This window comes from Mchenga conophoros, linkage group LG7, assembly GCF_057382185.1.
Source record: "Mchenga conophoros isolate Kocher_MC1m ecotype Shallow Benthic linkage group LG7, M_conophoros_male_GT1.1, whole genome shotgun sequence".
NCBI classification, from domain to species: Eukaryota; Metazoa; Chordata; class Actinopteri; order Cichliformes; family Cichlidae; genus Mchenga; species Mchenga conophoros.
The window spans coordinates 6001673-6027579 of NC_140532.1; the positions used below are offsets into that span (position 1 = coordinate 6001673).

At 40.0% G+C, this 25907-nt stretch overlaps 1 protein-coding gene across 1 annotated transcript in view; it reads left to right on the forward strand.

Moving 5' to 3' along the window:
- Positions 1–25907, forward strand: part of b4galnt4a (beta-1,4-N-acetyl-galactosaminyl transferase 4a) — a 151928-nt gene that overhangs the window by 98816 nt on the left and 27205 nt on the right. The window contains exon 7 of the mRNA XM_085281730.1: positions 9427–9494. Coding sequence (XP_085137856.1) covers positions 9427–9494 — 68 coding nt within the window. The remainder of the gene's footprint in view (positions 1–9426; positions 9495–25907) is intronic.

A 25907-nucleotide genomic window follows, 5' to 3' on the forward strand; every position in this document is an offset into this window, starting at 1 on the left:
TTTTCTGAAGATTAAATAAAAATTAAAGGCAGGGGTTATTCTTCAGCCACTTCTGTGTTCTGTGTGTCACATTTACGACAGTGAAAAAAGGTTATTTTTCTAATCTTCCTGTGCATGCGAAGGACATTACACTGAATTCTAAATTCACCCATTCACTCAAATAGCATACACAGTATACTACAGTTTTATTCTGTTCATACCACATTTTTCCAATCCCAAATACACACACCGTTGGACACACCAGGGCACTTTTTCTCCTTTTTTTTGTGGAGTTGTATCTTGCCCAGAGATTGGAGGAACCCCAATAACCCCAGTTAGCATTCCCTGTAAACCTCTGTCCAAATGGATTGCACACCAGTAAAAAAAAAGCCACTGACTGACAGACAAGTGTGTGAGGGATCCAGCAAGGCCAGATCTTTTTTATTTGAATAAGCTTCCTAGTATGCGCTGTTTGAGGCTAGTGCTTCCAAATGAAAACGCCAATGACTAGCAAATATATCTTTAAAAGTATAATTCGAATGTGCTCCCATGAGACATTTAACAGTGATGTGATGAAAAATAGAGCTGAAGTGTTTCTGTGCTGTTTCCATGGTGACCCCTGTCAGTATTTTCTTGTCTTCCAAATATTACAGCAAAGAAGATAATGATTTAATCTCGAGATGTGTATTTCTGTTATTCTCAAACATGTATAAAACATTCAAAAGGTAAGCTTGAGTCCTAGTTCCTGTGTAGGTCATCCCAAATCCACACAAATGCATACGGTACCAGTGGATCTCCAAAAAATTAGAATATTCTGACTTAGTTTTTCATAATGTAACTCAACTTTTGTATTAATCACACATCTAAACATGATTGTAATAGTTCCATGATTTAAAAAAGCATTTACAATACAGAAATCTCCAGCTTCTAAAAAGTGTGTTCATTTATACACTCAGTACCTGGCTGGCGTTGCTTTACCACAAATTACTGCATCAGTACAGTGTAGCATGGAAGCGATTAGTTTGCGGTCCTGCTGAGGTGTTACTGAAGCTCAGGTTGCTTTGATGACAGCAGCTCGTTTGTATTTTTGGGTCGGCTTCTCATCTTCCTCTTGAAACAAACCAGAGATTCTCTGTGGGTTTCAGGTCAGGTGAGTCAGCTGCCCCATCAACCATCATAATAACACATTCAGCAAATCATTATGTAGGAGTTTTGGCACTGTGGGCAGAATCCTGCTGGAAAAGGAAATTGGCATTTCCACAAAGCTTGTTAGCAGATGGAAGGAAGTGCTCTAAAATCTTCTGGTAGATAGCTGCGTGCAGATGACACGGCACTCCAAATCATCACAGACTGCAGAAACTTCACACTGGACATAAAAGACCTTGGATTCTGTCTCCATTATTCCTCCAGACTCTAAGATGTTTATTTCCAAATAAAATGAAAAAAATTGCTTTCATATGTGGATCACAGGACTGTGGACCGAGCAGCAGTCCTGTTCTTTTTCTCCTTAGCCCAGATAAGAATGCTTCTGACATCTCTGGATCAGAAGTAGCTTGATATTAAGAATGCAGCAGTTTTATCCTGTTCCTGAAGATTTGTGTGATGGTGGCTCTTATTGCACCGTCACCAGCCTCAGTCCAATCCTTCTGAATTTTCCCAGGTTGCTCAAATAGACTTCTCTTCAAGGTTCAAGGTTCTTTATTTGTCACATGCATAGTTATACAAGTATAACATACAGTGAAATGTAGCCTGACACGCTCCTCGACATGTGCAAAAATATATGTATGTATATATACATACATATAGTATATACACTGGGTGAATGTGCAGAACTAGCAGCAAGCAGGTGAATTCTGTACATTAATATGAATAGACATCTGACATCTTAACAATCATGTCAAGGCAGTGGTCATCCCCGTTGCTTGTGCACCTTTTCCAGAAACACTTTCCCCTACCTGTCATCTTAGCATTAACATGCTTTCATACAGCACTTTGTGAACAGCTGGCCTTTTCCCCAGTAGACCTTGGCAATGTTTGTTATCTGGACTGTCAAGTCTCTCAGTTTTGGCCTTGATCGTATTTACCTGTTCTGAACTAGACCAACACATACACAGTATTTGTATTGTTTGAGTGGTAATTTACTCAAACTCAAAATAAAATATTCTAATCATTTAAAATACTGCACACTAAATACTATCAGCCAACAATCATCCAACTGAAAACATAAAAACAGAAATATTTCACTTTATGACTTTATCAATATAGAATATTAAAAAAAAGAACCTTTAAAATATTCGTATTTTTAGGTGCTCTACTTAAAAACGAAATATATACGAACCCAAGTGAGAGAACAAAATCGACCTTGCGTCATGCTTGGTTCTGCTGCCCGGTCCCTTACATGTACCAGCTCCCTCTTCTCAATTTGTTGAAGTGCGATTGGTTGGGTACACTATTCTTATTAGAACACTTTCCATGTTCCTGCTGGGACATTATCTGTACGCATACGAATGAACTTAATGTGAATGAGGATTATCCATTGTCCCGCCTTGCCGTTAATCATATTTTTGCCTACAGCTAATCTGTAATGAGATTTTCCTTCAATCAGAATGTCCAGACAGCTCCCGCAGAGCTTCCCACAGAACCAGCCCAGTCTTGTCTGATATTAAAAGGCCCTTATGAGCAGGAAACGGCACATGTGTGCAAGGCTGTGTGTGCGCTAATGCCTTAGTGTAGTTCATGTCTGGTTGCACAGACACTTGGCGCAAATGGCAAATCAGCCACAATGTTTAAAACACCTATGTTATATTGTGTAGATCCCCCTTCCACAATGGGGCGCGATGTTGGCCCACCATAGATCTGGCTGCTTGCTGTTTATCTGCAGGATGTTCAATCGGATTGAGATTTGAGGAGTTTGGAGGCTGAGTAAATGTCTTAGAATTTTTGTGTTGTTTCTCGAGCCATTCCTGAGCAGTTTTTTTCCCAGCTTTTGAGATGAAAGGTGGATGCTATGACGTCTAATCTGTCTGGTTCAAAAAGCAGATACAAAAATACACAGGCGTACGAGAAACTGGGTCAGGGAACTGCGATCAATATGGGACTCAACAGCACCAGTAGCTTCTCATTCCCTGACAGACAAGACATTGTCACTGTTGTAGGAGCATGCACCAATTCACAACTTTGCCCCACTCTACAAAAAACCAAGAAACTCAATTTGTAGAACAGCTGATAAGCAGATAAGATTTAAAAGTTTTTTCTTTTTTCTACCACCTGGCCGTATCGATTGTAAGGAGGGATGGAATTAAGTCAGCTTCTTTGACTTAAAATCACATAAAATCTCACCTAATCATATAAACGTTTAAAATAAAAGATGTTTGACGTGTACTTAGCTGGGGCTGTTTCTGCACTGTCAGTGGCACAGCTTACTGGAACACCTAAATTGGAACAATGCCATCATTAATTTTACTAACATTTGTGGTTTTCCTGCCACAGTGAATAAAGATGTCTGCAACAACAGTGGTTAATGAGTTTCAAATGCCCATCGTTTGACCAGGTAAAAGCACCTGATCAAAGACACTGAATAGGATTTTGGATTAAAAGCGACAACGCGCATATGATACATTTTATTCTTTAGCCTTGTAGAAAAAGCATTTTGACAGGGAAGAAAATAGATACAGCCAGGTTTCAAATTTTAACATTGCTTGAGACGGGCAATCTATCACAGTACACAGCACGTCTGTGTCTGCTATTATTCGTGTTATAGTTAGATACATGTGTGCATACAAGCCCATCCGAATGACTGTAACACCAACGTAACTCGGCAGAAAATGAATTCAGGCATGAAAGTAGGTTTGATGGTCCACATCCATTTAAAGTATCTGAAGGTTGATTTTATGGTAGATTGCAATGTGTGAAAACTGGTAAATTCAAATTCAAATTTTAAAGCAACCAACTTCATGCTTAATGATACCAAAATATGTAAACAAAAACTTTCATGGTCTTTGGCTCCAAGTGCACCTGTTTCTTTTTATTGCAAATGGTGCAATTAAGAAATTCTGCAGCTCTAACCATTAAAAAAAACAAAATCTATACTTTAATGTTGTTGTTTTTTTTATAGCCCTACAATGGATCGGTGACCCTCTCGTCGGCTGGAATAGGGTCCAGCACAACTATGACAGCACAGATGGGCTGTACTGAATCTAAGTTTACCTGATTTTCCCTTCAATATCATCTTCTTCCGTGTCTATGAATTGCTTTAAGGGCTACTGCTCCATTTAAATTTTTCCCAAGAAATCCTGTGACCACTTGCCTATGCTCTGTAATTTCATTATGAACCTCACACTTGAGCAGAGAACAACTTCTCTGTCAAACTGACCTGTTGAGGGCTTTCATTCATCATGACAGCTGAAACTGCTATCTCTCAGCTGCTGGGTTTACAGTTTGCATGAAGGGTATGCAATAACTAAACTCAAAGATGGTATATCAGGTTAGAAGCGTGACCACAAGTATGCTCGTCCTTTTTCACCCCCCTGGATCAGATGAGGGTTATGAGGGAGAACAGCCTCTGCATCGTCACTAAACTGCTGGCCAAATGTGTTTCTGTGGTGTTCTCATGTTCTCTAAAATTAACTATAATGGTCACTACCTTGAAACTCTGGAGCAGATCCAGGGGGCATCTCAAAAGCAAAACACAGAAGTGGTCAAATGCAGCTTTCACAGCAGCCAAGAACAGCAGCATTGCTGGAAGTTCTCCAGAGGTGAGCAGGGAGACGAGCTGGAAAAGAAGATTGATCCAATTTAAATAGGGTAGGTTTTTCTTATTACAGGTAGAATTGTAAATGTTTTTGTTTTTATTTCATCTTGATTCAACCAGCTGGCAAAACGTGAGTCTTGAACTTCTTCACCATCAGTGTGGTTCAGTATTGAAGCATTTTCAAAAGTCTTCTACATTTTCTGCTATGTAATAGCTTTTTTCATTCACACTATGAATTAATGACTTTAATGATGACGGCCACTGAACTGAGAGTCCTAAATGGAATGTGGCTATAATTAATATTAGTTAGAACTATGCTTTCCTGTTGTGACGCTTCGCAGCATGCCAAAATGTCTGTAGTGTGTGCAAACAGACTGATTAGTGATAGGCAAGAAATTGCTCAAGCTGAGTGTGAGAGAGGAATGATGCCTGAGCAGTAACAGGATAAAGCTAAATCCCCTGTTAATAACCATAGGTGCTTTATTGTATCATTCCAAGGTTGTATCTCTGCTTTGTCATACATTCAAAGAAAATGCAGCTGTATCCAAAAACATAAATAAATGTCTGTTAAATTTAAATATTTTTATAGCCAATACATGTAAAATGTCAGGATTGCTGCACTGGCACAATTTTCATTTTAAAGTTTGCCCCTTATTTTCTTTTGTTGCCAGTGTACTTAAATTGAATAAAAGCCGACATAAATCAGAATCAGAATCAGAATACTTTATTGATCCCTGGGGGAAATTATTTTTTGTTACAGTGCTCCATTTTAAACCAACATTAAGACAAGACAGACAATACGCTAACTAAGAATAGTACAATATATACATATATATACATACATACATACATAAGTCACTTATAAATAAATATTTGGAAAAGAAACATGTGTAGTTGTAGCAGCAAACAGTGTGTTAAGTGGATGCGTTGTACAGGGAGATGGCCACAGGCAGGAATGATTTCCTGTGTCGTTCAGTGGTGCTTTTCGGTAATCTCAGTCTCTCACTGAACGAGCTCCTGTGACTGACCAACATGTCATGGAGTGGGTGGGAGGTGTTATCCAACATTGTCTTTATCTTGGACAGCATCCGCCTCTCCAACACCACCTTGAGGGAGTCCAGCTCCATCCCCACAACATTGCTGGCCTTACGGATCAGTTTATTAAGTCTGTTGGCATCTGCGACCCTCAGCCTGCTCCCCCAGCATGCAACAGCATAGAGGATCGCACTGGCCACCACAGACTCATAGAAAATCCTCAGCATTTTCTGGCAGATGTTGAAGGACCTCAGTCGCCTCAAAAAATAGAGACGACTCTGGCCCTTCCTGTAAAGTGCTGTGGTGTTTTTAGCCCAGTCCAGTTTATTGTCAATGTGTACTCCAAGGTATTTATAGTCCTCCACAATGTCAACACTGACCCCCTGGATTGAAACAGGGGTCAAGTGTTTCCTGGTCTTCCTGAAGTCCACGATCAGTTCCTTGGTCTTTGCCACGTTGAGCTGCAGATGATTCTGCTCACACCACGTGACAAAGGAGTCGACCACAGCCCGGTACTCTGTCTCATCATCCCTGCTGATGCATCCAACCACCGCAGAGTCATCAGAAAACTTCTGAAGATTGCAGGTCTCTGTGCAGTGGCTGAAGTCTGTGGTGTAGAGGGTGAAGAGGAAGGGGGAGAGGACAGTAAAACAGTATAAACAGTACGCACAGACCAATCCCGGTATGTCCTTGTGTCCACCTCTTCAGCAGTGCTGGTAAAAGGTTAAAGTGTGCTGAGGAGCTTTTAGTCATTAAAATTTTGCAGTTTGGATTCAATTGAAAAAAACACATTGAAGGCAAGACAGAATAAGAGCAAGAAAGCAGCACTCCCATTATATCACAGGTCAGCTGTTTTTCTATTACTTTTCTCGTCTTATTTGGGCAGCGGGGGAAAGGAGTGTATGGGAGAAAAGGAGCTGATAGAAAGAGGAGTAATGTCTCCATAGCTCCACTGCACACTCATATTTCTTTTATCTCTCGACCCTGTTTTGTGTTTCGCTTTTCAGTGTTTCAGGGCCAGTGGCCATCTGAAATTAGATTTCTTTAGGTACCCACATATGTGGGTGAGGTTCACACACAGATGCGCAGTGTGGGTGTTTGTGTCCGCTTTACAGATGCAAAAAAAAAAAAGAAAAGAGTGTACATGAGCGTCCATCTCTCTGGCTTCTTCGATCAATTTAAGTTGAAGAAATTGGATTGCCAAGTTTGCCGGTTTACTTTTTTTTTTTTATAGGGGACTTCAGAAGTAGAAGTACAATATGACAAAATGCAAGTGAGAAGTTGTGTTTTAAGGTGTAATATGAGTAGTGTGTGTGCCTGTGTGTGAGTAACCCCTCATCAATCTCTGGCTGCTTGCTTTCTGATTTACCTCTTCCCTACTCTGGTGAGGAGATGCTGCCTTCACTAAGCAATGACTCATCCTTCAGTGAGAAAAAAATTCTGTGTGTGTGTGTTATGCATGTCTGCATGTGCACCTTAAAGAACATCTGCTCCTTTCATTGGAGAGCTTTTGTCCTTGTAACCACAATGCACACCGTTGATTGATGTCTTTGTTACCCTAAAAAAGAGACACAAAAAGACAATTAAGTTAAAAATAAAAAAGGCTTTAATTTTGAATTATGTTCACCCTGACTTTTTGTTTTTTATGAATCCTATATTTTGTTGAGCTGCTCAGAAAATAATCTAAATCATCAACTATTTTTGCAGAGCATAAATAGGTAAGTTGTCTCGTGCCACATAAAGGTTTAGAGCTTAAAGGACGGCGTAAATATAATCCCAGTTATATAAAACCAAGTTTCACTCCAAAAATTCTATTTACTTTGGAAATAAATCGAATGTCTGTAGAGATCTAATTTAATGATTTCCTGTATGCGCCCTCAGAAGGTTTCCTGCATGTAGAGTCAGCACTAGATGACACAACTTGGTGAGATTGATATTTTTCCTGTGCTGTCTCTGCTGTGTGATAGCTTTCTATTTTACCTTTTATGTTCAGAAAAAAAAAACCCTGAAAGAAGGGAGAGTATAACATAAAGCGTGCAAGTACAATACAGTAATAGGGGCATTTTCAATAGTGTCTTCTCATAGGTTGACTATTTCAATTTAGTGCTGCATTTTTCACCAATTTCCTCTGCTTTGAAAGATTTTACACTTCTACAGAAATGCCTTGTGTAGTCATATGAAACTTGTGAGTTATTTTAACTGTCATGGAGGTCGGTTACTAACTGTCGAAAGTAATAGAAGCATGTGTGGAATTGTTGTGACTGATAAAACTGTAAATAATAGGTGTAACAGATCAAACGGTTAGCCGGAACATCTGGTATCCAGCAGCACAATTTTACAGTTAACGGACATTCACTCTGTAGGTTGTCATATCCACATGGCAGATTTTAGCTTATCAGCATAAGAAGTGAGTCTTTCTTTTTTAAATAACATACAAAAACAGCTGACACACAACATTCAAGTATGCACAAAAAATATGAGGACAAAGTTTATTACAGTTGTTTCCGGTAAATGCTCACGTAGGTGTTTGCAAATGTATCTTCATCTTTAATGCAAAGCTACTGGAGTACTTTGCTTAGTGCTCGGTTAGCTAGCTTCCCTGATGTTCACTTTCAGTGACCTAACTCCTACCAGAGGAATATTTGAAGGGAATGTTGGTGTGAATATGCACTGTGGCAGCAAGATGCTGTGGGCTCCAGAGTTGAAAGCACAGTAGCACACATTGTGTCCTCCTCCTCTCTACTCAGTAGCCTCACAAAGACTCTCAGAGGCGTCAGCATTGCCAGGGGCCTGATTGGCTTTGGACAGGCTGCATGATTTTAAGGTTTATTATCATAGGGACTCTCCTTTCATGCCAGCAAACACATTCAGATATGCCACTGTACAATTGGCATTTTGATTTGTTTGTGTATGCATGTGCATCACTATATGTTTTTCTCTGGGAACATGTATTGTGTAACACAGATTGAGGATCAACAGCTATTTACTGTCTCTTTTGATTTGTTAGCACCACTCGCAGCAATGTCTTTTGACCAGTCTCAAACTCAGTTGTGTGGCCAACACAAACAATTAAAGACATGCCCACTGTGATCTTAGTTTCATTCTTTCATTATGGAGCTGTTGGCTTGCTGAGAGAATGAATGGGCACCGACTCAACCACAGGGCCAAAACAGGAACCCCAGGGGTTTAGATGAGCTGGCTTCTCAGAGTCAGCATTGGCAGGGAATCTGACTTCCTCTATTTCTGTCTGTTTATTGTCATTAGTTCTCATTTGTTAGCTCACTTTGCCTTTCCAAACTTTCCTTCTGATTGACTCTTCCTGTTGTTTTGGGATGTATTAGCTTGTTTTCCCATTTTCTTTTCTTTTATGTTGCTAACCAGGGAGGCAGTCAGGATCTTTTGGTGTCCTTTGCGATCCACCAATCCAATTTCTGACTTAAAAATAAGTTTAGGACATCCACCTGCTAACTGAGACACCAGTCTCTGTCAGTACCCAATGAAGATAAAGTTGGTATTTTATTTAGCACACAGCTGATTTCTAAAAAGATTTGCAAACCAAACTGAATTTTTCATACTGCTCTGAGGCTTGTGGAGCCCCTTTCTCTTCTCCAGCTTGTCGTAGACTTCTCTCTGACCTGTGTCTTGTCTCTTCTGTATTGCAGCTGGGGACAGAGTGGACCGCTCCAGGCGAGTTTAACAAGTTCAGGTCCCAGTCTTCGAAGTCTGTGCAGTAAGTACCTCTGACAACCACACACGTATCAGGATGGCAAAATGATTTCACTTTCTCAGCAGTAGAGAGACCAAAAGGGCACAAGAATCTGATGGAGGATCTCCCAGGAAAGGTTTTGCCGGATGTTTTGTTAGTTTCACCTTGTAAACCTGTCAGTGTGTGTGTATTTGTGCCATCATAGCAAAATGCAGTCTGTATACACTGTAGGGGGAAGTACCTAAACACAATTCGGAATACTTGAAAGCTGTTAGCAAGACCATATATGTACTAAGAGTCAGGATGTGAATATCTAGTCTTCCATGGTTGTTTCTGTTAAATAGTCTCTTTACCTGTTAAGCAGCAGTCTGCAGCAATTGCTGTATTTGCACATTAATATTACTCTACAACCTAATTTATAGCAATAAAGGTAATCTCTAGGTAGATGCAGATATTATCAAGGAACATGATTTTTGGTACTGGTTTCTGTTTGCAGTCTGACTAGTACAGAACAGTTGTGTTTGTGTAGGTCAGGCGTGGGGGAACTCCAGGCCTCAAGAGCCGGTGTCCTGCTGGTTTTAGCTGTGTCCTTGAACCAACACAGCTCATTTGTATGGATAAATTACATCATCAACATGTCTTGAAGTTCTCCATAGGCCTGGTAATGAACTAATAATTTGACTCAGGTGTGTTGACCCAGGGTGAGATCTAAAACCTGCAGGACACCGGCCCTTGAGGCCTGGACTTCCCCACCCCTAGTATAGGTTTTGCTTCCTATGGAGAGCAAAGGAAGAAACACATTTACCAAAATGCAAACTTGAAACCATCAGCCAATATCTGACAAGATTACATTTATAAACAATAACTGGCACATAAAACAGGAAGCCTTGGTCCTGCAACCCTACACTACAACTTCTCACATATAAGAAGAAAGTGTTCCCTGGAGACTGAAGAGCAGATCTTCTATGCATGTTTTGTATGCATGCTAGTACCTATATCTATAGATGAATTACCATTCTGTATAAGAAGTGCTCTCAGGTGTCGACAGTCTTAATCCTGAAAGTACTCTCTTTCTCAGTAAATGTAAGATGGAGAGGCATTAAACTATCCAGTCCTCGACACATCTTTCTCCCTAATGTTTACATGATGACTCACTGAGTTCTTGGGCCACACCCATCTTCAAACTCTCCTTTAATATTGATCTTTAAGTTTTCAGACTCCATCTTGCATGGTTGTGAGACTCAGGTTGACAAGCAAATAGACAGGTGACAAAGTACTCAAAGCTGCTTCTTTTGTCGTAGTTCTTACTACACTACCTGTCTCCAGAACCCAATTTTTATGACAACAGAGACATACAGACAGCCACAGATTCACAAAGTGAACATAATATCTGCCGCATTGTGATTGTAAGCACTTATCCGCATCCACTTTGCTTCTGAACTCATTGTTAAGTTTATATGATTGTGCAGGAGAACCGATTCTAAAAGCTCTTGTTCCTTTGGGTTGCCTCATTTGCCCGACTGAATGAAGCACAAGTGTTGGCCTAAATTATTCAAATCACTGGTGTTTGGGGTGAAGTTAAGGGATACTTGGATCTTTTAAATGTAACAAATTAGGTTATGAACAATTATAACAATACAGTGTAGAAAGAAAGCTCACATTCTGTGTGGGTTGTCTTAGTTCTTACCAGGGCATAAAATTAGAGATGAACAACAATACATGATGTATTACACTGTGTAATTATTTGTTTAACAAAAATAAGCCAAAATGCAGAAGCGGTGAGTGCAATAAATAAATACTCTCCATGATTGAATAGCTTTCATAGCTGCTTTGAGCAGCAATAACTTGAAGCAACTTAAAGTAATCTTTTTTCTTTTAATCCATCTCTTATGTCATTCTGGAGGAATTTTGGCCCACTCTTCTTTACAACATTGCTTCGGTTTATTCAAGTGTGTGACAATTCATTTATGCACAGCTCTCCTAAGGTCCCAACACAGCCTTTCAGTTGGGTTGAAGTCTGGCCTTTGTCTGGGCCACTGCAAGACTTTAATTCTTTTATTTTACAGCCGTTCTGTTGTAGATTTGCTGCTGTGCTTGGGATCATTGTCCTCTTGCATGACCCAGTTTGCCCAAGGCTTTAGCTGTCAGATAGACAACCTCACATTTGACTATAGAATACTGTGGACAGTGGAGAAGGAGTTCATTGTCGACTCAATGACTGCAAGGTGTCCAGTTCCTGTGGCTGCAAAGAAACCAAAAATCAAAATAATGATCCCTCCACCACAGTCCTGACAGTTATAATGGTAAATGGCCTGTATTTATATAGCGCTTTACTAGTCCCTAAGGACCCCAAAGCGCTTTACATATCCAGTCATCCACCCATTCACACACACATTCACACACTGGTGATGGCAAGCTACATTGTAGCCACAGCCACCCTGGGGCGCACTGACAGAGGCGAGGCTGCCGGACACTGGCGCCACCGGGCCCTCTGACCACCACCAGTAGGCAACGGGTGAAGTGTCTTGCCCAAGGACACAACGACCGAGACTGTCCAAGCCGGGGCTCGAACCGGCAACCTTCCGATTACAAGGCGAACTCCCAACTCTTGAGCCACGATTGGTATAAAGTGTTTGTGCTGTTGTGCTGTGTTTGGTTTTCACCAAAACTGGTACTGTGCATTATGGAGATGCTGCATCTCCATAATGCTCTCATCTGTCCAAACGACGCTATAAAAACTATTTGTTCAGATAAAACTTGTCAAATCTAAACCATGCTGCCATGCTCTTTTTAGAGAGAAGAAGCTTTCTCCTAGAAAGCCAAACAAATTATACATTTTCAGTCTTCTTTTAATTGTACTCTCATGAACTTTAACGTTTAACATGCTAACTGAGGCCTTCAGACTCTAACATTTCGCTGAACATTGCTCGGTCTGACCTTGGGATGAATTTGCAGGAACGTCCACACCTGGATTTGAAATTGTTTGGAAATTACCATATAACCCTTCGCCAACTAATTGGCAGAAACAATTGCTTCTTCAAGAGCATTGCTGTTGTCTGTACTCTTTGGTATTGTTTTAACACACACCTGAATGCTCCAGACCAGCAAAAACAAAGAAAGTGACAGAACATACAGTGTGATAACATCAGAAGTGTTGGTTGGATGTGTAAATGGACCTCTGAGGTGACGCTCTAAGTCAGTGTAGGTGTTCAGGTAACACTGACAAATGTCTCACTGGATCTAGTGGAAGTTTGAAATCATAGACGCATACAATGCATAAAAAAAATACATGCATACATACCATAGAAACATGCATAAAAAAATCAGAGGCCCAGATTATTCCCGTCCCAAAGGCCATTTGTGTAACACTATACAGCTGTTTTTGAAATTCAGTTTTAAAATAAAATATACTGAACATGATACTTCCAAACGCAGCTCTATATTATGATTAAAAATAATAATGGTACTATGAAAATCAGTCATGCCTGCTTGCCATTTTATATCCCCAGTGTGATGGTTCCACTATCAAAAGAAACCACATCCCAAGCTATGAAAATCCAATGAGATGGCACACATTCAGGGAATATGTTTCACAATGAACTTTACGTTTTTTATATTGATTACAGTATTGATTTTACATTACAGTTTATTCAGGCTGACTCTCTCCATCACACCAGCGTCTAATCATATATTGAATTCTCATCGTTACTGGTGCTGAATTTTTTTTCTTGTTTTTTGTAAAGCTATACCCACGCACACAGTTTAGTCTCTTGTGTGTTTGTACAGTCTGTTCTTATTCCAGGTCTTCATGACAAAAAAGTGGTAGTGTGGTTCTTGGCTGGAAGTTACACATACGTAACACCTCAGTGTGTGTGCTTTTAAATTGTGTTTGCTTTGGAGGTTTTGGTAGGTTATCGTCACGGTTTGTGCCTACGTGCTTTTGTTTTTTGGCAGGTTTGTTATGTGTAGGTTGTTTTTGTGACGGGATAAAACCAAATCATAATGCTGAAGTCCTTTTTATTCATGAATGTTGTATGTGCAAGTGTTACTTTATCTCTGTGCGTAGGATTAACTGGGTCTGGTTAGCACGGAAAGCTCACCAGCCTACGAGGGAGAGCAAAGAGGTGACAAAAATGAAATGGAAGAAGAGACAGAAGGATGCGGTTGAAAGTTTTTCTATTTTCTTTTCCTGTCTGACAAGTATATTGCAGTCTCCCACAATAACAAGACAACAACAAAGCAACCAAGCGTGAAGGCAGATTATGACAGGAACATTAAAAAGGTTGTGCAGCAGAGGAATTTGAGTGTGACACTTCAAGTTTTGTGACCTGTTACTGTGTTTCTGCGTGTGAATGTATTTTGCATCTGCTTAAAAGTATTTTGGGTGTGTTGTCGTTATTTTTTTTAACTTATGCCAGTCAAGGGGAAGTGTTCAAGAGAACAAGGCTGGACTGCGCATTGTCTATCCCAATGAAATCTGATATAACGATGATTAACACACAGCAGTTGTTGCCTTCATCTACCTCTCCGAAAGCGTTTAATGTTTCCTGGCCTTGATGTGTAAAGTGATTTATGATTTCTCTGTCATGTCATTATTTATTTATTTATTTTGTTCGTCCCAGACATGAAGCAAGTTGAAAATTGTGCGCTTTTAAGCTTGATAACTGAAGTCAAATCTATTTTGATTTTATAGCTGCTCACTTTCACTTGCTTTAGAGGAGCCATGTCAAAGAGGACATGAAAGTCAGTTTCAATATAATTATACAAAATCGGTTTTGCTATTTCATGTGTGGGTGTACATCAGAGAACATGTTCATACTTTTGCATGCAAAAAAATACAGGCCTGTCTGCATTAATGTGAATGTGCTTGTTAAATACTGCACCATTTGAAAGTCTGCTCTGCAGCTAATGGCTTTATTGTGGGACCTCAAAGCAAAAAAAAATTAATTTGTCATTTTCCGCATGTTCCCTGTGATGCCCCGTGCAACTTGCATCCCTCACACACCATTGCACTCGATCTGTTTGTGGCAGGATATCCTCCCAAACGTGGCAAATCTGTGCAGAAGGATTAATTGCCATGCCTTCATAAGAAGGTATTCTTCAAATTAGATGGGATGGAATTGAAATGAGCAAATTAGCAGTGCAGAAGCGAATAACATATCACTTTCCGTCTATTTTTTATTTAAAAAAAGAGACGACGTGAGCAGCTGTTATTATCGCTCATTAGATTTTATAACCTGGTAATTTCAAAGATCTGTAAACCTGATAAAATCAAGGAATAATCGAACAAAACGAAATGATTTCAGTGTTCCCGGGTTTTTATTACACTCAATTTCGTAGATGGGCACTGCGAAAATTATAAGTCATTACACATGAGGCCCTTGTCAGCCTGATCTTCTTGTACAATTTGTTATTGGAGAATAAGTTCAGGGCCATTTGAGCCTATTTACAGACTTCATTCTGCCATAGCTAAGTTCTGCACAAAGCCTTAATCAAAACTGCAATTTAAAACAGCTCTCACACTGCTGCTGTTCTTGGTTTTATTCATAGTGGGCTCAGAACTAGATGGAATGAGACAGCGCTATATTAAAATGGAGTCTAAAAGAGTCAAACAGTACAGAGCAGAACGGAGCCAAACAGAGAGCAGCCGTCAGAAATGTAATTGAACAGAGGAGAGCAGAGTGAAACACAGACACTCCTACGTTAGCAAGGTTATTTCGTTTTTTTCACACACTGGACTGTGGTTATTTATATGTCTTGGTTCATTGGACCTGTACGGCAGATTGTAGTAGAGTTGAGTGAACAGTGACTAATGGCTGCTGCAGGGCTGAATCATATTGTCAGAGAATGAAACATATTGTTGTTGAGAGGTTCACTTTAAACTCTTCACTTGGCTGTTGGAGGTCTCCATACAATGCAATCAGAGGCAACTGCAACTAGAAAACGTACATCCACAGAGTTAAGCATATTTAAATAGATGGACAGGCACACATAAAACAGATCAAATCAAACATGTAGTCATCTTGGATAACGTGCTTTCATCTGCCACATCTTTCCCTTCAAGGATCGCTCACGTTTGTTGCTCGTTTTTTGTGGTCCACTCTTTCTCTCTTGCTGAACCTCGTGTCATAGTGACAATAACAGTGCAACATTGAATTAAAAGCAGTAAAAGGGGAAGAAGTAGGAATGCTTTCTCTGTGTGCACACAGTTCAAAGACCAGCTGGAATGATGTATTTCTCACATGTTGGCCTTCCTGTTGCCATGAAGTGTGGAAGTTCATCCTAGGTGGCAGTTTTAATAGATGTCATCCACAGTCATCTACACCACCTGGCTATCAACTCCTGGAGGTGATGACTCATGCTATTAGTGAGTGGGTGTATTTGTGGTTAATATGATTAAGCTTATTAAAATTTGAAAATAGAGGGTGTTGATATTCTCTTTCAGCCCTTTCCTTGCTTTCAAGACACTTTTTAGTTCCTCATTGAAATAGATCCAAGTAAGGATTTGTGTAAGCATATCATCAAATGAATTATAGTACCACCACTAAAACCAATTTTTAGATTTCTGGTGACATGCTCGTTTTTTGGAACACAATATAAATAATATTTGATCATCATTTGACAGCTACTCTTTTATTTGTGAAGAACAATAGAAAACATTTGACAGCTCCAGTTTCTTTAATATGTCCCCACATTCATTTTCTGCCTTACAGAAAGAAGGTTCTGCTGTTTAGGCTCTTTCTGTGTCAAGTTTGCATGTTCTTGCAGAGTCTTGGTGGATTTTCCGCAGGTTCTCTCGTTTTCTGCCTGTGATGGTGATCCATCCAGGGTGTTTTCCTCCTCTTGGTATACACTCGGGGAGTTTCAACACCAGAATCTGAGTCAGCAGTGCTCTACTGTGTTTAATCAAATGACACTAAACATAGAACATATTTTGTTGTTACATTTCTGTGCATTTAAAATCAAACTTTACAAACATCAAATCAAAGTAAGAAGCACAAAAAACATTTTTTTTTTCTGATGCCAGCAGAATATGTTGTTTTGACTTTTAATCGAATAACAGTGTCAATTTGAGATAATTTTTTATCTGTCTCCGCCTCTGCTGTGAATTGATAGTTTGGCAGTGCCTGCTAGGTGCTGTCACAACAGCTTGATGAGTGACAGTGAAGTAGTCAGATAAGGAACTCGGATAACCCTGTCAACACTATCTCGTCTCTCTGAAACCGCTAACAGAGCCTCAGGCTGCACACACAACACCAGGGCGTGATTGACATTTATTAAAATTCTATAAGTTGAACCATCCTGAATTCAGACCGAGCTGGGCTGCTGCTCTGCTCGATTTTAGAACATTTTTTGGCTCTCAAATTGGAACGTGATTGGCAATTAGTTGAAGATTAGAAGTAGTATGATGGGTATAACCATGGATGATCAGCCATCTGACACAATGGTTTCTTGATAACCAAGAAAACTTTGCCCTCAGTGTTAATAAGACCAAGTAGCTGATCGTGGATTTCAAGCAGACAAGGAGAGAGCATGACCCCGTTTACATTAACAGAACCTCAGATGACCATCACAGAGGATCCCAAACGGTCCACATGCACACCAATAATATGATGAGGAAGACTCAACAACCCCTGTACAACCTCTGGCACCTGGAGAAATTTAGCGTGAGCTCCAGCATTCTCAGTTCCATTGAAAGCATCCTGCTGTGCTGCTGTATCATCTTGTACAAAAACTGCACCGTAGAGGAATGCAACGCACTTCAGAGGTGATTTTCCTGCCCTCCAGGAGATACACAAGCATTGATGCACTGCCCAAACCCAATGGATCATAAAAGATACTCACCACCCTAACTCACCACCTTTAGTCACATGAGTTTATTATCCTATTTTCAGACATGTACTGTTTTTTGCATTTGCATTTGCACATTTCCAAAACGTGGTGCCTTATTGTGTTCCTTTTTATTGGGAGCTATTGTGCTGCTAGTCTGGCTCATCCATTTCTTTGCTTTTGTAAATCTGTATGTGGCAGTATTGCTGAATCGGAATATCATTTTAATTGCTGAAAAAAATCTTGCCAGCACCACAAGTTATTATTGCTTTGATTTTTTTTTTTCATTGAATTAGAATTTTTCTTTTCAGTTAGTTTATTAGTTTCCAGAGTAGATTTGCATATTTGGGGTATTTCACGGTATTTCTTTGAAAAAGTTCAGTTTTTATTAGTTTCAGGGACAAAATTTAAGAAGTTCAGAACAGGTATTGTAATACAAATACAACAGTTTGAAGAGGTAGTTGTACGCTGAAAAGAACTGAAAAAGGTTATGTGTATATTTATTATATGTGGTTTTGATGTGAAAAAAAGTTTCACTTAATTTTTGGTGCATTTAGTTTTTGTGATTTGTATTTTTATTTAATTTGTTAAAGTATTTACATTTTTTCAGTTTGAAATTTTTCAGTTAAAGTAAAAGTTCCATTGCAAAAATGTAATCAAACACTGTGTCACAGTCTGTGTAGGAGTGAGAAAGTGGACCCAAATGCAGACACTGGAGAAACAAACTATGGTTTAAACAAAAGGCGAGCCGTTTATTTGGCTGAAAACGCTGAAAACCTAAACTGGGTAATAACTAATAAACTATGAAAACTGGGATGAGAGACAAGGACGTGGAACTAAACTGTCACGGTCTGGCTGGCAGACCGTGGGCATGTGAGAAATGAGGACCCAAAATGCAGGACTTGGCGCTGAAGGCAGTGCGTTTATTTACAGTGGTGACAATCCAAACAACAATAAATTCCCCGTGCGATCCCAACTCCCGTTCCGTGTCTTCTCCTTTATCCCGTGCTCCGTGCTCTGTCTCCGTTCCCTGTGTACTGTCCGTGTGCTGCCTCCTGGTCGCCACAATTCCTCCTGAGGAAACACGCATACAAAAGGCAGTCGTGAGTACAAAACCTAACGGCAGACTTGCACTAACCTTGCACGATAAACTAAGACTGACGGGAAGTCACTCAACGATCCAGCGTCGAGGAGCTCTCAGCCACACTGTTTTGAAGCTCCTCTGACGAGGCTTGATCGGCGCCAGGTGTGTGTGGATTCCTGGGTGGGACCGGTCAGCTGGCATGGCCACACCCACCAGGCCTAGAAGTGCCTGCCACGACCGCACCCTCACACACATGCACACACCCATAAACACCTGACAGTACACCAACACGGAAAACAGGACAGCAGACACCCATAATAACAATAACCACAATAATAATGATAATAACTACAATAGTAGTCCAGACTGCTCACGGACCCCGAATCCCTGGAACTGGGTCCGTGACATAAACAGCTACATGCGACTATGGAACTATGAAATAAACTGAACGTGATCAGTAAGAAGAACTCTGAGACATGGTGTGGCTAGACATGAAACCAAACCGACGACCTGACAAAGACTGAATGTAAACACACAGATTAAATACACATAAGGGTAATGAGGAAAGTGGAAACACATGGTGAGACACAGCTAACACAAACGAACATAATGATGCACAGGGGAAGAGTATAACAAAGCACACTGAATAGAGAAACACAATACTTTCAAAATAAAACAGGAAACATGGAGAGACATGGGCCCTGTGCTTCGTACGTCGCTTACTACATCCAAGATCAAATGAAACATCCAAGACCAAATCATCGCGCTAACTCTGAGCTCGCTATTCCGGTTCCCCGAACACACCTGTTGTTGACGATTAGTATAGCTGGATGAAGTAATGTGAGATCACTGGGTGGCCCAACAGGGGCTACGCATCGATAGTAGAAACATTGATCGGCAACCCTTTGATTGGTCGGCGAAAATGTCGAAGGAGCGCGCTCGGTGTTTTTCGGCAGCAGAGCAAGAACTCTTGAGTGAGGGATTTCAGGAGTTTCAGAGTTTAATTAAAACGCAAGGGAACACTGCAAAGGCTGCAAAAGCAAGGAGAGAGGGCTGGCAGAAAGTTGCTGACAAATCAAACTCGTAAGTAATTCAATAATAACAATAATAATGGAGTGGGTTTATATAGCGCTTTTCAAGGCACCCAAAGCGCTTTACAATGCCACTATTCATTCACTCTCACATTCACACACTGGTGGAGGCAGCTACGGTTGTAGCCACAGCTGCCCTGCGGCAGACTGACAGAAGCCAGGCTGCCATATTGCGCCATCGGCCCCTCTGGCCAACACCAGTAGGCGGTAGGGTAGATTTATCATATCACACCATATTATCCAATATTATATTACATTATATTATATTATAATATGTTATATTATATCCCCTTTCACATTAGAGCCACAACAGGACCCACTAGAACATGGGAACAAGTAAAAGTGAAATATAAGAATATTCTACAGAATGGTAATATTTATCACTTATATTGCTTGTCGTCTCTTGGAAAGAGACCCTGGAATACTCTTTGTTTGTTCATAACAGCAACCAAGAAAAGGGCAGAGCAAAAAAAAAGACAGGTGGTGGTCCTGCACCCCCTCGTCAACAAGTTGGTTAAGTGAATAATACCCTCACGGGAAAATCGATATCTCTCTATGAGCACACTGTCGCGCTGAGCTAAAGGATCCTGTCTGTCCCGCAATATACGCTGAATTCTGAGGACTCTCCTTATCAATCTTGCACCTTCCGCAATGGGCTGCTCGCGTAAACGGACAGGATATGACTGCGACAGACTTCCCAAATCCACCTTCGCTTTTATAGCCGTGGTCTCTCATCTTGATTACACGAAGTAATTTACAATTACTACTCTGAAATATGAATTACATCTGTAATAATCACATACATGTAATAGAATGTTAATAGTACATTTCCCTTTTTTAGGGAATGACCTGTATGTATCTGTGTGAAATCAATAAAAGGATCAAATACTGCATTATCTTTAGTTACATTGATGTTATTTATTTATGGTGAAACAGTAGTGGAATATCGCTGTTGCTTTCGTATGAATGACGCGGACATACCTGCGTGGCCGCGATCTAATCCTGTTTACATAAAGTAAACATGCTCCCCAGCAGGTTTACGCTTACGGCTCTGTTGCTATGACAGCAAGTCCCGGATGGGCTTCGGGGAACCGAACGATCCAGGATCACGCGAAATCGTCAACAATCTCATCCAGCTAACTCACTTAGCGAGGTACGAAGAACAGGCCCATGAACTGGGACACGCAAGCTTGACACGAGACAGAGGGAGTAAGAGAGAGAGAGGGACACAGAGGAGAGACACACAAGGGGAACATAGAAAAAACATAAACCAGACTAAAACTTAACAAAGACAAAATAATAATAATAATAATAGAACTTAAAGTTTTGAAATAACTAATACAAAACAACTCAACTCTACCCTTAACTTAAGAACAGGACATGATTTTAACATAATATTAACATAAGAAATCAACAATAAAAAATAACAGAAAACGCTGGGTCACAGAACCAGCCCCTGGCACACTGACTGTTTCCTTAACTTTTAGTGTGAACCTTCTGTTGAATGCAGAATGCTGAGAATCGTTTCCTTCAGTCTGTAATGCCTCGAATCAGAAATGGTTGTTTCTGAACTTTGGCAGTGATGTGATGAGAAGCAAAGGTCGAAAATGATTCTAAGGTTGTCTGTGATACCACATTTGGCATTTAGAAGGAGCAGTATTCAATTCATAAGCTCCAAATGCCATTCACACTCAAATCTTCCAAAGACACATGGATCTGTTCTTCAGTTTGTGTGAGTACACATGTGACATGTGATGGATTTTTTGTTTTTACTTCTTCTTTACCACCTTTTTTCTTCTTCCTTTGCATTTTTACTTCTATTTCAATAGTTTTGTTTTGTTTTGTTTATATGCATGACTTGGTAAAGAACCTCAAGGACTGATAGTAACTGGGAGGAGAGAGTCCACTGCACCTTTTGCAGCAACACTGAGTGAAACCTAGTGGAGAATGACCAGTTATTTCTCTATGGGATCTCTCAGTATCTATAATTGAATCATTTAAGCACTGTTGGCTATTAGCTGGTGAAGAGATTTTAGTACTTTGAGAGAGGAAAGTGTAGAGATTTTTGCACATGACATCATAGGAATACAGATTTAGCGCGCACGCGAGCTGAGCATTGCATCTTCTGGCTTTCATGATATGCTCTGAAAGACTTTTTTCTGGCGTGGTTTTGATCCATTTTTGCCCATCGAGGGACGTATTACTGAAAATCAATAAAAGAATGTTATGAGTGATTACCATTTTCCTGTGAAGCATTTTTAACCTGATGGGAGTGGTATTATCCAGGATGGCTGAAGCAGAGTTCCTGAATGGTTTGATAAGTATAAAAAAGATTTGAATGATATGCTCTGACCTTCATGGTCACCAGATTTCAGCCAAATTGAACCTTTGTTCAATTTCAATTTCATATTAGGAAGTACGACAGCAATCAAAACTATAAATTGCTGCTATATCACTCCAAAATTGCTGCCTCGTTAAGACACTCGATGTTGATTCCAGTTGGGATCTCTTAGTATTTTTATTTTATTTTTTTTGTATGTAAGTGACCTCTGTTTCCTTGTGTGCACATATGGCCCTGGTTGCGTGTGAGGACCTTCTAACCTCTTTCTGCTGATAGTAATTGGCTGATACCCTGTAACAGTTGAACTAGAATGAAGCTGTTTGCCAGCAATCTGCCGTGACTTCTCTGTCCTGCTTTCCTCCCTCGGGCCTTTACTCCACCATCTGATGCAAATCTCTGCTCGAGAGTTTCTTTCTGTTCAAGTGTGCAGTGGCTTAGGTTTGATCAGAATGAATTTCGGGTGTTGATGTACTTTGAGCTGTGTAAAACTGCAGAAACTAACATCTGATTGGCAGTAATGCAGGAGTGCGACCGACAGTCATGTTGATGAAGGGTGAGGTTAGTCTAACTTTACATACTGAGCAGCCAGCAAAGTGACATGTAAGCTGTTTGGAAATTGACTGGAATATCCAGGATCTTTCAGCATGTGATAAGAAGAGATCAGTATTTAGAAAAGAATTCTGACACATCATTAGCACATTAGTTTTTTTAAATATATATATTTTTTGTTTTGCTATGAAATCCTGTTAATAAACTGAATCCAACTGTGCTTAAAGGTGTCAGCTCTATATAGAGTGCTTGTCAGATGGTTTCTACACTGGAAACTGAAAACTTGACACTTTTAACAGGTTAACAGTTGGCCAGGTGTGCCAAGGTGAGGCAGGAATCAGTGTTTGATCTTCTTGTACTCTTTTTCTGAGTATGTGAAACTCTGTGAAAGTCGTTCATGAATATTAAAACAGATGAGAAATATCTGGCATTTATTAGACATAAAGAGAACACTCAGTTGGGTTCAGGCAATGTGTGTCAGTTTAAAGACCTCAACGGTTTTGATGAGATCCAAGTCAGTGTGGCCAGGATCAGAGCATCTCTGAAACAGCCAGGCTGCTGCACTGCTCAACAAATGGTAGATTTTTTTAAAGTAGTTTTTTTTTAATGTGTGGATTAAAGCATGTTTGGTGCATTAATGAGTGTTTACGGCACTAAAATAGTGGGTACTGTGACTTTACAAAAAAACGGCATAAAATATCACACGAATTATCCGTGTATATCTTTTAGCTGCAGATAAATTTTCAGTCACTTGTACATGTTCTATAGATTTACCTTGATGCAGTGTAATAATTATAGTTGCACTTCATTGTGATCAAAAAAGCATCTGCTTTAGCGCAGCACAAATACTCCCACCAAGTGTAGTTATTTTTTTTTTCTTCACATGGACGGGGGGGAGGAAGGCACTGGAGAAAGTAATGCTATAATGTTGTATTAGATAATTACATATGGGGGAATTGGATGTGGTAGATAAAGGAAAAGGAGACTCTGTGAGAAGAGCCAGAAAGAAGTGACGGACACGAAAAAGAGAGGGAGCGAGAGATGGGGAAAGAGGATGGGGATGAAGGAGAACGGAGAGGGGCAGAGCGAAGGGAGGGGATGGAAGAAAGAGGATTTATTGAGGCTGCAGGGAAGAGCAGCGCGATAGCTCTCTGATGGATTAGAGGAATGTATGAGAAATGGAATGAAGAGGGGAGAGCGCAAGGAGAGAAAAGTGAAGTTTGTGGGCCTCCTTGGGGCAGCTCTAAACACTGGTATCATTAATGTAGTTTAAAGAAGTGTACTCACCGAGAAGGGTCTTTTTTTTTAAAGGCCACCTGTGGGTATTAGAGAGGGAGGAATCGGGCAAGGGAGAGAGATGGGGACAGGGTGACAGTCAGATAGCGTAATGAGAAATTGAGTTTGAAAAAGAGAAGAGATATTGAAAAAGTAGAATCAGGAAATTGCCGTGGCCATTGGCAGATTGGAGAGTGTGTCATGATTTCACAATAGGAGAAGAAGGACGGGTATTAACCAGGGGAGGACAGTATACTGCCTTTATTTCACTTCACTTCTGCTCACTGCAAACCAGATCAGTAATTCTGAGTGTGTGTGTTTGTCAGTCTGCTGGTGTGAGAGTATTTCTTTGGTCCAACACTTTTCTGTACGATTCTGTGAGAGGATTTTCTATACATTTCATGGCAAATAAATATTTTATACTTTAAAGGTAGCAGATACCCGGCAGGCACTCAAGATATTCTCTGTATTTATCTTCAACAGTCTGTTCTTCTGTTATCCAGCCAAGTCAAGTTTCTTTGTCTCGCTATCCATTCAGCCCAATGAAGGGAAACTGGAAACAAAGACCCCAATTAGTCAGGCAATTAGACTGCTGTTTTGTGTCCTCTACTCATCCTCTGAGTCACACACTAATAGTTATTCTTTCCTCTTAAATCTCTCATTTGCCCTTCACTTGTTCTTTAATGTTTTTCCCCTTTTCTTTTCTGGCAGGATGCGATCAGTGATCAGTGGTATTCACTGTAATGTATTTTTTCCTTCAAAAAATCATTTATAATTCCCTGTGGTTTTTTTTCTTTCAGTTCATTTGCTATTTATCGCTTCTCCTTCATCTTTCTTTCCGTCTGTGTCTTTGTCACTTCATCTCTTTCGTCCGGAGCCTGCCTCATCATCCATCACGATTGGTGTGACCAGTCCTCCTACACTGTTCCTCTATGCTCTTTTGTTTGCCTTTCTCATTCTCCAGCTTTTGTTGCGTTCTTTCAGTTTTATAAAACACTTTGAAGTATCTCAAATTCTTTTCATCATAATTTGTCATATTCATTTTTGAAAACTTATTCTTGATTCAAATCTTTTTCCGGTTCTTTATTCCCCCCACCCCCCCCAAAAAAAAATCTTCATATTTTTCACACCAGACTGAAAACAGAAACAAGGCAAAGATACAAATTTATGTAAAGTTTAAAACAGGAAATAGCTATAAGCCGAAAGCTGCCAACAGTTATTCTCTCATGGGTAAACAAATATACGAACAGTGGAACAAAATTACACAAATCAAATGTGAAATGGCCTACAAAATGACTGTGAAGTTATAAAGGGAATAGATAAACAAGGGACAGAAAAGTACGTGAATAAAACTTAATGTTCTGCTCTCTTCATATTTTTCCATTATTTGCTTCTCTGTGTGATACGTTTTTTTTTTTCTTTGTCTTACTTTGCCTTTGTTTCAGTTATAGTTTTATCTGCTGTCTCTCTGTGTGTTTGGTTTTTCTAGCTTCTTTTAACTAGTAAGGGAAGCAAACCTGTGCCGGACAAGTGTGCCGTGAATAGGCTTGCATCTGTAAGAGTGGAGCTAAAGGAAAGAGATGTCAAACGTTGACAGGCAGTAGTATGTTGTATTCAGCTTTTATTTTAATGTGATTGTCCTTCATATCTTTAATCAATGTAATACAGAAATATTGTGGCGGCAGGCTGCATCCTCTCTGTTCTCATATTAAATTATCCCCCAGATCGAGTCAGATTATAGGCTTAAGTAGACAATCTAATGAAGGTTCAGGAAATAGGATCATATTCTCTAAAATGATCTCAAGTTGTTTGGGCACAGATGTGAAGTGGATATGCTAAAAGGCCAAAAAATTGATTAGTAAGCCAGGTTGGTCAGGGGAAAATAAAAGATGGCATGTGTTAACCAAAAATGATATTTGGTAGAATTAGGACAGGGAGATTAGTTTCTCTAATAAATTCCCCTTTTTAAAACTGGTGTCTGATTGTAATAGTTTCATGTGATATCCTTCACTGTTTATTGCCTACTGGTCTCTTCTCAAGTCTCAATTACTCAATCCTGCTGCATATCTAACATTAACCATGATGGGTCTTTTCACTGTGTTTTAACAGCGGTGAGTTAAATATAAGATTTGTCTTTGGATTTTAATCACAGCTCAGCGTAAATCACGGGGTTATGAATGGAGTGATGTTTGAATCGTTTGGGAGAGGGCAAGCAGGGTTCCAAAAGCTGAAAGTGGCACTTACTTTTCTGAGTGCCATTTTAGCAG